The 14,839-nt window shown below is 41.4% G+C and overlaps 1 protein-coding gene across 5 annotated transcripts in view; it reads left to right on the plus strand.

Annotated features, from left to right (window-relative positions):
• Window positions 1–14,839, plus strand: part of LOC115361674 (acylamino-acid-releasing enzyme) — a 36,898-nt gene that overhangs the window by 6,334 nt on the left and 15,725 nt on the right. For 2 of the 5 annotated variants that reach the window (XM_030055216.1, XM_030055217.1), the window contains exons 8-21: window positions 197–234; window positions 347–468; window positions 713–773; window positions 928–1,022; window positions 1,430–1,835; window positions 3,644–3,747; window positions 3,959–4,091; window positions 4,918–5,001; window positions 5,173–5,253; window positions 6,575–6,663; window positions 6,930–7,123; window positions 7,271–7,373; window positions 7,645–7,751; window positions 9,095–9,216. In XM_030055216.1, the coding sequence (XP_029911076.1) occupies window positions 197–234; window positions 347–468; window positions 713–773; window positions 928–1,022; window positions 1,430–1,835; window positions 3,644–3,747; window positions 3,959–4,091; window positions 4,918–5,001; window positions 5,173–5,253; window positions 6,575–6,663; window positions 6,930–7,123; window positions 7,271–7,373; window positions 7,645–7,751; window positions 9,095–9,194 (1,717 nt within the window). In that variant the 3' untranslated portion in view covers window positions 9,195–9,216. Of the gene's footprint in view, window positions 1–196; window positions 235–346; window positions 469–712; window positions 774–927; window positions 1,023–1,429; window positions 1,836–3,643; window positions 3,748–3,958; window positions 4,092–4,917; window positions 5,002–5,172; window positions 5,254–6,574; window positions 6,664–6,929; window positions 7,124–7,270; window positions 7,374–7,644; window positions 7,752–9,094; window positions 9,490–14,839 lie in introns of those variants that run through there. The other 3 variants (XM_030055218.1, XM_030055215.1, XM_030055219.1) reach the window with 3 other exon arrangements.

A 14,839-nucleotide genomic window follows, 5' to 3' on the forward strand; every position in this document is an offset into this window, starting at 1 on the left:
TCAGGATCAACATCTGTGACTAGATAACAGCAAATTAGTGACTTCAATGGAAGCATGCAAAGGCCTTAAAATTCAAGCTGCCACCATCAACACGTGAAGCCACCCAGCGCAGCCTTAATGAAGAAATGATGAAATGATGAATAAATAAATAAGAAAAAATTAATTTGTTTCTGTTTCTTTTTAAACTGTGTTTCAGATCAGCCATATTCAAACTTGACCTGGACGGCCACTGTGGTGAGTGTGCTGTCTTTGTCATCCTGTTGATTAACTAATCTCTCTCTCACACACACACACAAACACGGTATTTGGCTCATCACATCCCAGTGTCTCCTCCTCCTCCCTGCAGAGTGTCTCTCAGAGGAAAACATGTCGGTGTCGTGTCCCAGGCTCAGCCCGGACGGCACCACTCTGGTTTACCTGCAGGGCCGCGTCTTCGGACCGCACAACCAGTGCCGCAGTCTGCAGGAGGTACAGCATGTGTGTGTGTGTGTGTGTGTTTGGGTCTGTTTTTGACTACCTTCAGGGACACACGGCAGACTTAAGACGCGGTAACTGGGGAAAAAGCAGCTTTTTGGAGTCAGTGGTTACGGTTAGAGTTAAGTTAAGGTCGTAGTTGGGGTTAGGGTCTCCAGAAAATGAATGTAAGTCTATGTAATGTGTGTGTGTGTGTGTGTATTCCTTGTTGTAACAGTGTCTCTTGACTCCTCTGCAGTTTGACTGGGAGAGCAGGAGGACGTCCACGCTGCTGGATGTTGTCAGCAGACCACAGACTGGTAGGTTTTACACTTTTGTGTGCGCGCTCTGTCTCAGCTCGGTGTGTATCCTGACTCGCCTCAGTTCCTTCACACGCTTTCTTCGTGTCGCGTGAGAAAATATCAGAGGTTAAAGGTCAGAAGTCTCAATTCTCCTCTCATGTTGCACGATCAGGTCTGTTTGCCGGTGTGTATGAGGCTCTGCCGTCCTGCTGCTGGTCTGCAGACAGCCAGCGGGTGGTGTTCAGCAGCGCAAACAGGAACTGGAGGGTAACACACACACACACACACATAAATACAATTTCACATCATTTGCATATGTAAAAAAAAACAAAAAAAAAACACACACACACTTGGCTGATGAATTAATGAATATACTGACAGTATTTTGTTTGTTTTAAATAGACTTTTGCCTTTGAAAGAATATTTGTTGATTTAATTTTGTCATCCCAAATCTCTGAATTAAAAAAAAAAAAAGTTAATTTTGCAAACAACATTGGAAATCGTAGTGTTTTTTTCCCCCTGTTGTACAAAACAAAACAAACTGTAACTGATATTGCGATTGCATTAAAATTGTGAGATGTGTTCGGTTTAAATATTATTTCATTTGGTTTTTTTTTATCTTGTGTATTTTGAAGACATCACCCTGTCTGTCTGTCTGTCTGTCTGTCTCTCAGGACGTCTTTGTGGTTGACAGAAGAACAAAGAAAGTTTCCTGTCTCTCCGATAGTAAGCCTCCACCCTCTCCTCCTCCTCCTCCTCCGCCACCTCCTCCTTTCTCCTCTTTTCTTCCTTTATCTCTTTCCTGTGATCTTTTCCCTCCTCCTCCCTCTCCTCTCTCACATCCTCCCCTCTTCCCTCTTCCTCCTGACACTCCGCTGTCTCCACCGTCCCTGTCTCCTCCTCTTCCTCCCTCACCACTATCCCCGAGTTTTCCTCCTTTCCCTCCCCCTCTTTCTCCCCTTTCTCCTCCTCCTCCTCCCTTTCCTTACTCTCATCTTCCTCCTCTAGATCCCCTTCCTCCTCCTCCACCTCCTCCCTCTCCTCTCCTCCGTCATCAGGAGCACAAGAAAGAAGCGGAAGGTATGACAGACGCCATGACAGACATCACCAACCTGCCTGCAAGTTTCAAAATAAAAGTCTCCATTCGAAAAGAGTTATGATTTACATTTTCATATGAATAAAAGCCTTTTTTGATATTTAATCACCAAATGATAAAACAAAATAGTGATTCAACCTACTCACCCACTTCATGGAAGCTTTTACATTTGCTGTTCTAAACAAGTGGTGTTTTTGTGGAAAAAATACTCCGGCACATAAGAAGTGCTGCGTTTTACGTCTCCAGTTTGTTCATAATAAACAGAAAAAGAAGAGGAACTGGGTAGTTATCAGCCCTTTCCCAGACGGGTCGCTCCCAACTCACACTTCACTCCTCATGGAGTCACTCACAGCTGTGGAGGGAGGGCATGAAAACCTGGCTAGTCTCCAAGATGCCCTGCAAGTTGTCTGAGGCAGGAGACAGCCGTCACCATGGTTACTGACAAACACATCTTTTGACATGGTGTGCTCGAAACAAACAAAAAAAAAGCAAAAACTGAAGAAGAAAAAAAAAATGCATTAAATAAGTCATGCTCTGTTCTGAGTCATTTGAATGTAGAAAAACTTATATTTAATTGCCACACATTCCCTGATTTAAAATGATGTTTAAAGCCAAGTGAACAGGCTGCGCAACATTTGACAAAGTGACGTTTTACATTTTTATCGGTGGAGCCAAAATCTGTTGGATTCCTCCGTCTTTCTGCATACGTTTCCATTTAGCAGTGGAACGGCGTGTGTCTGAATAGACTCACTATCAGAGGGTTTTACTGTCTACTTCCACTCCCTGCTAAGTGACATGGGACAGCCTTTAATGTGGAGAGCCCACACACACACACACACACACACACACACACACACACACACACAGAGGGAGTGATCTGGGGACTGGGCAGTCATGAGCAGTGAGAGCCACTGCAGCTGAACAGAAAAAGTAAAGAGCGCCACCTACAGAGGCTCAAACTCCATCAGCAGAAAATCCTGGGAGCACATTACAGTCCCGCCCACTGTGTTTGATTGACAGGTGACCTCTCGAATGTGCAGTACACTGCAGAAACGCTTCAGCAAACACACAAAGACAGAAACACAGGATCTCCTGGATTTCTGCATTCAGTTATTCCATGTTTCCCTGTTACTTTTGATGAGAGTTTTCATTGTTGATTAACCTGCTGATTAACATATTACATTTTCCATTAATTATTTAGTCTACCAAACGGGCAAAATAACAACCAAGACTCATAGGAAATCCTGAAATTGCTTTCTTCTTTGGACCAGCAGCCAAAATAAACGAGAAGTAACAACAAGTATACAAGTATAATTTTGTTATAATGATATGAACAGAGCAAAGTAAGACAATATTAACATCTTAGTGAAGCTGGAATCAGTGGTTTGGGAATTTTACTTGTTAACTGCTTAAATGATTAATAGTTTATCAGAATTATAATCAGGTAGTTCTCTGTTTGATCAACTACATGATTAAGTGAAGTCTGTTACTTTGGTAATCGACTTATAAAATAGTAGTAATAGTTATAATGTACTAACCATAGGGTGATTGCACAGTAAAATGGTCTTTAATGTTTAAGGACACAACTTGTTAATCTTCAAAACTCCCACATGTGGTCTCTTTTACTCACAGTCAAGACTTGTAAAAGCTGAATTGTTTCTTTAAACCGTCATCAGACTCCTCTCTCTTTCTCTGTTCCCCTCCATCTCTTCTCCTCCCTTTATCTGTCCATCTCCTCTAACTCTCTCTCTCTCTCTGTTTTGTCCCTCCTCCTCTCCCGTCTGCTACACAGATTTCCTGAACGTCTCGAGGTGTTACGGCTCTTGGAAGCTGCTGACAGTCAAGAGAGACTTGATGGTCGTCTGCTGCTCCAGCCCCAACACACCACCAACACTGGTCAGACGCCACACACACACACACACACACACACACACACACACACAAGGAGGCAAGCATGTGTGTGTGTGTGTGTGTGTGTGTCCTCAGACTGGATGATGCACCTAAAACACAATTTAATGAAGTCAAACACAATTTTAGCCATTCTAATGTGTCTTTTGTGGTCTGTGTGTGTGTGTGTGTGTGTGTGTGTGTGTGTGTGTGTGTGCAGAGGGTGGGTTTCCTCCCCTCACCAGGTGACGCTGTGACCTGGCTAACTCTGCAGGAGCCAGCAGTGACCTTTGACCTCCACTGGAGAGTTCTGGATGTCACACCTACACCAGAGGAAGACAACATACAATACTGTGAGCATCACACACACACATATATACTAGAGCTGCGTTGTATATGAACATATCTATCGTGATGTGAAACTACATATCATTTGTTTATTGTAATATCTGGATGTAGTTTATGTTGTTTTTCCTTTTTTTTTTTTTTTTTTTTAAAGACTACAGCAAAGAGATGCAGTTTTCTGAACTTATTATAAGGTTATAGCTGTTCTATTATTGCCTCTACCTGCCTGGCCGTCATATCCACATTACAGATTATTATGTTCTTAAATCAAAAATCTCGTGTAAATATCAAATGAAAGCACCATGCAGTACAGTATTGTCAGATCGTATAGGACTGATTGTTCTGATTCATGTTCTATTATAAAAACATTCATTGACATAATTCCAAAGCAAATCATTTTATTATTCTGTTATTATTCTATTATTATTATCTATTATTATATATATATTTTTTTTTTTTTGGAAAGGAAAAAGCTTTTCTTAACATGTTAAATTTTCATTGCAGGAACTTAGAAAAACACTCTCGCCACACACACCTTAGTCAATCAACACGCCTGTCTAAAAGACGCTGTCCGACTCCACCTGTACACCAGCTACACTGAGTAAATACATAAAGAAATAAAACATTTGCATGCAAATAATTTATAAATCAAGTCAATAAATCAATTAATATACATATTTACATAATGATCTTGATTAGAAAAATTCCTTTAACACATCAATAATGGATCAATAGAGCACTGATCATTGTGAGTTTCTCTCTCTCTCTCTCTCTCTCTCTCTCTCTCTCTCTCTCTCTCTCTCTCTCTCTCTCTCTCTCTCTCTCTCCCTCCAGCTGGTCTAGATTTCGGGGCTGTGCTGGTTAAACCCTCTCGTCCTCTCCATGCAGCGAAGATCCCTCTGGTCGTCTTCATCCATGGTCAATGTTCAGCTTCTTTTCTTTTTGTTGTTGTTGTTTTTATTTATTTAAATTTCTTAGATTCAGTCTGTCCTTTTCTCTGGTCCCTTTCTATTTCACATTACAGGTATGATAATGGAAAACATGAAAACTTTTTTGTTAGATTATAATTGTGTTTGTGTGCTAACCCAGGCGGTCCACACTCCCAGTTCCCTGCGGAGTGGAACGTCACCACGGCTGGACTGGCTAAACTGGGCTTGGCTGTGCTCATGGGTGAGACTCACACACCAGGAGGAGGGGGGGCTGCACACTCTTAACTTTGATGCAAAAGTATTGATTTTTCAAAAGATCAAAGATTGGTTTGTGCAGAAACATACATAGCAGTAGTAGGAGTTCACAGTAGTCTTTTAATGTTACACTTGAGTGCAATAAAATCCACAGTCCTTCCCCTGTTAAAAGGAGGGACCCAGCCTTTTTAAACAATTACAGGCATATTGCCATACTTCCTATTTTAACCCTATTTTGATTCGTTACTCAGTAAGAAGCTCAATGAATTTTTACATTCAACCTTCATCTTATACACTCATTAATCTGATTTTAGGAAACAACATAATGCAACTTCAGCAGCTGTTAAGGTCCCCAGCGACATGACCACTGCACTCCACAAAAAACAGCACTTTGTGTAACTTTTTTTTTTTTTGAGAGACTTCTCCAAAACATTTGACACATGTGGGCCATGAGAAATTTAAAAAAAAAAGCGTGCTTTCAATAGGTCAATCTGAGAAGGCAGTTGGATGGTTTGCTAACTATCTCTCAGGTAGATCCCAGATGGCTAAAATGAATAGTCTCATCACTGATGGTGCAACTGTTTCAAAGGGTGTTCCCCAGGGCTCAGTGCTGGGGCTCCTCTAATTTACCATTTATATCAATAATTTGGATGATGGAGTGTCTGCTGCAATTCTCCGTCTCTATGCTGATGATACAGTCATTTATTGTTGGGCAGATACTTTGGATGCTCTGCAGTGTCTACAAGGAGATTGTGGCTAGTATATCTTATACAGGATATTTATACAGGTCTCTGAGGTCTGCTCCCATTGTGTTCAACTTCCTTTCCACAGAAAAGTAACCCCAACAATAGCTTATGTCCACAAAACTTACTTTTACTCAAATTGCCTAAGGTAGGGGGTGGGTAAGAGAGCTTTTAGATTCTGTACCCCTTTTATTTGGAAAATGCTCCAAAATAAGCTGAAACTTAAGGACTTTGTTATTCTGGGTGAATTTGAAACCCTTATAAAGGAATTAGAGGCAGAATCATTTGACAGGCGATCATTTTTTTCTCAAGCGTTAGTGACATGGCTGACTTTCATATTTTCTTCATATAGGTTGTCGGTAACCTCATTGTTTTATCTGTGCACTGCTGCCTCTTGGCCAGGTCACACTTAAAAAAGAGATTTTGGATCTTAATGTGTTTTTGCCTGGTTAAATAAAGGTTCAGTGATAATTATAAAACCTCCTTAAGTCACATTATGAAATCTTATGACACTCAAAAGCATGCCAATTTATTACTTTATCTGAAATCTCTCGCTCTCTCCAGTGAACTACCGGGGCTCCACAGGGTTCGGCCAAGACAGCATCTTGTCCCTGATTGGTCAGATCGGTAGCCAGGATGTGAAGGATGTGCAGGTAATGAATTTCTCCTTTCTGATCCATACACTGATATTTGGCAGCGGTTTGTTATCATTTAACATGAGATTAATAAAGAAGAAAACACAAACCTTACACTCTGTGATTATAGAGTTAGGCTCCATTAAAAACCTTTTTTCAATAACATAATATTTTTTCCGATTAGCCAAGTGTACACCCATGCACAGATCAGTACCGCTATGCCCCAGTGATCTTTCTACAGTGATGGGTGGGAGTCCTGATTGCAGCTGATTGTCTTTACCCAGAGGGCCGTGCTCACCGTGCTGCAAAGAGATGCGACCCTCGACCCCAAACGCATGGCCGTGATTGGTGGCTCCCATGGCGGTTTCCTGTCCTGTCATCTGATTGGTCAATACCCAGACTTCTACAGAGCGTGTGCAGCCAGAAACCCAGTCATCAATGCTGCTACTTTACTGGGAACCAGCGATATAGTGGACTGGTGAGACACACACACACACACACACACACACAAACATACACACTGCAAAGCATCCACCAAACTCTCTCTCTTTCTCTCTCTCTCTCTCTCTCTCTCTCTCTCTCTTTCTCTCTCTCTCTCTCTCTCTCTCTCTCTCTCTCTCTCCAGGCGTTACTCCAGTGTGGGGTTACAGTATTCATATGACCAGATACCCTCTGCTGAGGCCTTGGCTACCATGCTAGAGAAATCACCCATCATACATGCTGCTCAGGTCAGGAACTCACACACACACACACACACACACACACACACACACACACACACACAAACACACACACTCTTTTAACTGCAGAGATGAAATCAAATTACATCACCAACTCTTAGTTTTCTTACTTTGTTTTTAATTGGAGAAACTGTGCATGTGAGCAATTCATGCATTAGACTCTGTTTGTATATATATGTGTGTGTGTGTGTGTGTGTGTGTGTGTGTGTGTGTGTGTGTGTGTGTGTGTGTGTGTGTGTGTGTGTGTGTGTGTGTGCAGATCAGGGCTCCTGTGTTGCTGATGCTGGGAGGCAGAGACAGGCGAGTGTCTCCTCATCAGGGTCTGGAGCTCTACAAAGTGTTGAAGAGCAGAGATTCACCGGTCAGGTACGGCTGACTGACACACCGACCAAAACAAACAAACAAACAAACAAACAAACAAACAAAAAACAACGGGTGTGCCATAAACTCTTTCATGATTCTTTCATTTCCTCAAAATTCACCTCCTGTCGTTCACGATTTAATCCCAATCCCTATGATCCTTACAGCTTCTTCAGCACTCATCCATGACTGGTTGATGAAATCCCAGTTCATTTTGTGCTTTTCAAAACACACACCTGCCATTCAGCAAATGCAAATATTTAAAAACATCCACGGAAATGATTTATCATGTACTATTACGTCTTTTAAACCGTTAAAAATGAGAGGAATTTTCATGTAATTATAAGCGCTTTCTCTTAATTATCTTAAGTCATAACAGTTTTGGTACACTTAAATCATAATCATAAGAAAACATGTCAGATTTTTTCTCTCTTGTGTGAATGCAGTGCGTTTCCATGAGTACTGTCAACAGTTTGTCATATATAATTTTCATGACTGTAGAATACTGGCCTATAGAACAGAGATAATACTTTTAATCTTTATCAGATAAAATGAATTAACATTAAACGGCCCATAACTCTTCTTTCTTTGAAATTATTTATTTTCAGATTAACTGTTTATTAACCTGACAGCTGATGTGTATGACAGATAAATCACATATTTTACTGCGCTCAGCAGCTGCAACTCATTTTATTTTCAAATGCTTTTGGTTTCATTTGAAAGCGTTTCTTTAATATTAAACATATAGCGGGAACCTGTTCCATCATGCGATCACTCAAATGATTATTGTCATAAACAATAATCATAATCAAAATCTGCTCCTTCCAGGGACAGAATGAAAAGCAGATTTAGGCTCTTAACATGAAATAGACATTTACGGGATCAGCATTTTCTTCATTTGTGCGGAATGTTTGCTGTCCTCACTCATTTTAAGAGGCAGATCCAGTCACAGCAGCCGTGCACAAGTCAAGCGTTACATGAAGGTTATTTATTTATTTATTTATTTATTTATTTTAATCCCAGGTTGAATACATTTACTTTAATGAATTTAATTACTTTAAAAAATCTTACCAAATAATCTTGGTAAGATTTTGCGTTTTTGCAGTGTGTATCTCATTGGAAAGAGGACGAATCAGGCTTTACAACGGTATAAGATACAACACCATTGGGTATAAATAAAGGGGAGAAATTATAGACTGAAAAAGCGGTGCAGAACTTTTTTTTGCCTAGTTTATTTGGCTGTTAATTTGTTAGTCCATGAAATCTGACCTGTGGACCTTCAGAAACTGCATCCAAATGACATCAGAGCACAGAAGGAGCCGCTGTCTAGCTCACGTTTGTCTCTCCAGGTTGCTGTGGTTTCCAGAGGACGGCCACTCTCTGGCCAGAGTGGACACACAGGCGGACTGCTTCCTCAACACGGTGCTGTGGCTGCAACAGCACCTCTGAACACACACACACACACACACACGCACGCACGCACATGGACTTTGTGGTGCAGCCAGCCCTGCTTCTGCTGCAGAGCAACACAAGAGGATCAACGACTTTGTTTTGGCAATCGACAATCTTCAGCGAACCACTGCCTTTTTTCTAACGACAAAAAACTACCAGCCAACCAAAGTATTTTCAAATGTACTTCGTTTTCACGTCAGGTGTGTAAACAGTGTGTAAAACGCAAGATCCAACAAGTATTTGTTCTAAAAGTGTTTTCATGTACCAGGCATAAATAAAGATTTATTTTGGACTTCATCCTTTTTATTTTTGTATGTTGCACAATGAATAAACAGCAGTGATCACAAATGATGCTAATATGCTGTGATGAGAACAGAAAAAGATTATATTTATTGAATAATAACTTGCATCTTCATCACCTCTGTGCCAGAAGTCGTTTTGGACTCTTTGGAGCATTTGAACATCAGTAGGTCATTCTCACATTAATTTTTAGACGTAAATATGATTTGCTGTTAACAAACAAGACCATCGCTGAGGAGTTAGGCAGCCTCCACTCTGTATGTTCCTTTGTCTGTGTGTGTGTGTTCTCTTAGCCTAACAAGGCAGAGGTGTGTGTTGTGAGGACCAGTAAGAGTCCAGAGGTGTGTGTGGTGACTCTACAGTGAGACACAGTCAGTGTACAGCCGAGAGTCCCACCTCATTTCCCCTGAACAGGTGAGCAGGTAGAGTCTTTGACGATGTAATGCGCCCTCTGGTGGCCATATGAGAGATCCTACATCTGATTGCATTTCTAATGAATGACTCAGACAAAACAGAACTGAAAAGCCAAATTAATTTAAAGTTGATATATCCATGATTTCAAATGCCCCAAGCTGCACTTTTCAAAGCGTCAACCAGCCAGTTTTTACCTGGCGTTGGGCTGAGCAGGGAGGGGTGGATGGAGCCATGAACACCCGAGCTGGAGCCGGCCTGTCACATCCCATCAGCGTCCCAGAGAGCAGGGAGGATGGGGGGGCGGGCCGGCCTCGGACCGTGCTGCAGCGACGCCTGCATGGCTGGGCATGCAGGAAGTCTGGACCACAGCAACCTGATCTTGCATCAAATCTACAGTCGCAAAAAATAATGCATACAGTAATGCAGTAATTTTGGATATTTTTGGGATGGGTGTACACTTTTTCCTTTAACTTCAGTGGCTGGTTCAATTCCCTGGTCATGAATGAATAAATTTAGTGTTGAACAAAGATTTTAATTTATGACCAAAACCTTGTCCTAAGCTTAATCTTAACCAATGCTGTTGAGCTGCTTCTTCAAGATGGCTTTTTGAGGGTGGGTTTTCTCAAATTCATTATTATGTTTATTATTCATAAACTAGATTAGCCGAGATTATACCACAGATTATACCACATTCAGGCTCTGTTGAACAGTATCAGTACAACAGTGCTGAGTGAGTTATGTGTGAAGTTTCAGATGTGTTAACAGATAAAAATGCAAACAGCAAAAGCAGAAAGCAAAATAACAACGCTGTAAAGAAAGGAAAATTAAAAAAACAGAAGGATGGTGAAAGAGAGATGGCAAAAGACATTAAAAGGCAGTAGAGACAAAAAAAGCAAATGTAAATTAATAACTGCAAACACAAGAACATACGCAATAATAAATGAATAACATCGTCACAGCATTGTTTTCCATGCTGTCCCATCATCCAGCTGCCCTTTGTGTATGTGCTGTATCTGTAATGTCCAGCAGATGGCACTGTCTCCTCACACAAATTCAATTTTTTTTCTTTACATCAACATTTGAAACGTGGAATTACAAATAAGACAGGTTTACAAAGCAAATACATTGTTATTTTGCATCTTTTGAAACAGAATAATTAGAAAAGGTAGAAAGTACACAGGTTGAGAGAGAGAAATAGAGAATTAAAACAAAAAAATACACAAGATAAAATTTAAACACAATAAAAAAAAAAAAAAAAGGGTATTTACAGGTGCATGTCCTTTTTTTTCTCAGAGAGGTCACACTATGCAGAAAAGGTGACATTTCCATTAACACCTATGCATGCTGTAAATGCTGTGTACAGGTAGTCACTGTAAGTTACTGAACTTTAGTTTCCCCACAGGACTCTTAAGCTTAATCTCCTCCGAACCAATCTCGGTCTCTATTTCTCTGAATATCACAGTCGTGTTTACTGACCTGTAAAAAGTAACAGCAACGAGAGGAGAAGAGAAATGAGGCTCTGCCGTTGGCTGGAACACTGATGGCTCTCAGTTTTTCCGTTATTTGTGAATTTTGAAAAAAATTACCTAAAACTGAGGGTCAGACATGCGACTTCTGTTGTCTTAATGTGAAATCTGGAGTTTTCAGGTAAATAACGCCTTTACTCAAACTCTCTAACCACTGCTCTGGAGCCTGTGAAGAGTCCTCTGAGTGTTTTTTTTATTGACCTGTGTTAACAAATAACCTGTGGTCGTGCTCACGTCTCATCCATAGGCATTAATAGAAATATATCCACCAAATCAGTGAGCACAGCTTTGAAATTCACCTTCCTTACCCTCAGCTTTGGTGTCACCCGTGCATTTTCATCAATTCAAAATGTCTTTTCCTCGCCTTCTCTCTCTTGTTTCTTCATGTCATGTTGTCTCGATCGCCCCACAACTTCTCCGGTAGACATCACAGATTTATAATTCTCTCCCTGCCAGGCAAATGAACCTCCCACACCAGCCAACTAAGGTACCAATGTATTTTAATTTCCACAAATAAACCATGTCCTTTTGTATTACCGACTGAAAATTCAGGGTTGTGTTTTAATGGCAGGGTTCAGTAGAGGGTGGACACTTAACTGTTGGTTTGTTCTCACAAAGTTTTTTGTTGTCAGAGTTGTCCAACGTGCTCAAAGCAAATCACTGAATATGTACTCTGAGGGAAAAGGGATAAAACCGGGAACCACAGAACAGCCCTCATGCCTCCAGTTTATTCAGTTTGGTTGCTAAGGAAAATTTAAACTCTATCCTCTCGCTGGCCTTGTGGCCTCATTGTGGCCTTGATGTATTATTGCAGCTTTGATGTGATTTGACAGCTCATAGGAAAAAGAAAAGAAAAGAAAAATCTGTTGCTTATCGGCTGATCGTTCTGGTCTCATTAACTGGAGCTTCGTTTGTGTCTGATTTGGCGCTCCTGAAGGCTCCTCACAGCAACAAAAAGATGGAAATGAGATGAACTGAACTGAGTCAAGTTGAATTTAGAAATCATTTCAGCAGGATCGTTGAAGTAGGAAGAACAGAGGCGATCTCATTCCTCTTTTGTCAGCAGACCAGCGGTTAGTAAGTGGCTGTACTGTTATTTAATAATCACAGCTGTTTTGCATTCGGCTGATACATTAATGTTTGTCACAAAAGATTATGGTAGACTAATATTGACTCATACACAGTGCTTGTAAATTATTTTCCCAGTTCTTGCCAGTGAGATACTTTCACTGCAGAGCCCTGGTAGGACAGCAACAGGAGAATTTAATTAAAGTTTAAAGCCAACCACACCCAAATTTTACTGCATATATACATCATAGTACCATATTGCTATGAAATGTGACATGCACAGTTCGCTAAATTTAATTTACACTCACCCGAGCAGGAGACGCCCCTTTGGAACTGAATCTGTGAGCAGAGCACAAAGCTCTGACAGTCACCACCGAGCAAACAGAGAGCAGCCTTTTTTTTTTTTTTTAAAAGAGTCACTTACAGGACTTACACGACAGGTTTGCGATTTAGTTTTTCAAGTTTTTCATCAGCCCCACTGACTGCTGCACGCCTGCCGGGCTGTGGCAGCCGAGCAGGAGCCTCCAGCACATCGATTATCATGATCAATACTGAAGCGACCTGTGAAATGAGGCTTTCTACGTCTGAGGATGCTGCCAGATGATCTGCAAAAAGGGCCTGGGTTTCAAAATCGTCAACTTGTCCTTTCAAAAAAAAAAAAAAAAAAAAAAGAAAAGAAAAAAAGAAGAAAAAAACACTGAATTTGCCTTTAAAACATAACTTGTGAATAAATGTGATACTATGTAGTAATTTAATTCTTCTTTACTTTTGATTTAATTGTCTTTTAAATCTGGTTTTTGTCTTCTTAAATTATGTCCTCATAAATCTCATGTAAAGCTCTTTGACTTGCTTTGTGCAAACAGGATCGCAGACTGTTATCACGACAACGGAGTTTGCCAAGTCCAGATCCTGCTGCAAAATGTCAATTAAAAGCCAATCAATCAATCAAAATCAAACGCCATGAAGCGTCAGGCTGTTTAACTAACTTATTTTAACCCCTGCATGTTGACAGATACATCAGCCTCTGCATAGTCAAAGGAAAGCCTCAAGTGGTTGAGGATAATTAAATCCATTCCTGGAGGAAAACTTGTGTGCTGCAGAACAGATAATTTTTGCAAGTTCACCGTGAGTATATTCTCATGTCCAACAGTCTTATAACTAGGGTCCTATGATTTCCATGATGCAGAAAATGCAGATCACAGGAGCACAGGATTTGATAATGAAGACAGGAGATATGCCAAATTTTGGATGCAACTGATAAAAACCTCTGCTTTCCCCTACCATTATAAGCATTTCTCCACAGCACCTAATTCAAATGATCAGCATCTACCATATTTTAGTGTCGACACAGGCCATGTTGCTGCAGCAGCTTCTGTCCTCTGACTGCGGTCTGAAGAGTCTGTGTTTCACCGAGGGCGGGGCTCAATCTGCCACATTTTAGCCCCTAAAGACTGAGACTTTGGGATATAATTAGTTTGAAAACTAACAAGAATTAGTTGCGTTGTAGTGTACACAGGTGACAAAACATGACTAGTCAAAACTTTACAGCTAGGCCCACATACCTTGTTGCATCGGTACCCCTTTCTCGTTGCCATGGCTTCCACCGACGATGGAAAATACTCTCATGCCCCTTAGAAACAGTACAAGTAATATAAATTTGATAGAAACGAGATGTCACTTTGAGTTTGACTTTGCTATGGGAGCGGCCTTGAGCTTGAGATGTGCCGCTTTATTTCTTAGATTACACCAACGGGAACCCATCCAGCTGACATGTAAGTGACACGGGCAAAAAAAATGAAATTCACATACACAGCTTTTGAAGGGATTACGCACGCCAGGGCCCCATAAACCCGCGCGCCAGAGCCTCGTTTGTACCAGAGTCGACACACCGAGGTGGCCAGAATTATTTGATATCTTCCATAAACGTCTCCTGGCGTAACCGTGGTGGATTCAAGGCCCTGCGCTGCGGTTTGCAGTCTCACCCCGGTGCCCCAGACACAGTGGCGATGTTAATTGTCCCCTCCACCAACACCCTGCTCTGTGGCCTTGACTGCAGCTGCCGACTGGTGAAGTCACCAAGATGTGGGTGTTGGGTGAGGTCACCAATTTGAGAAATGGAGGGAAATTGGGACACAGAAAAAAAAAGAGAGGGAGAGGGAGAGAGTCAGATAGACAGACCGAGATTGTGTGCCGGCGATGAGGGGACAGATACAGAAAGCAGGGGGTGAGACAGACGCAACCGGGTGCTCGAGACAATGAGCGAGCCAGATGCAGCGAGAGGTTCGCGGCGCCCCTCCGTGGTATTCTGCTGTGTGGGCCGCGGCACAGAGATGA

Source organism: Myripristis murdjan, chromosome 7 (genome assembly GCF_902150065.1).
Source record: "Myripristis murdjan chromosome 7, fMyrMur1.1, whole genome shotgun sequence".
NCBI lineage: Eukaryota > Metazoa > Chordata > Actinopteri > Holocentriformes > Holocentridae > Myripristis > Myripristis murdjan.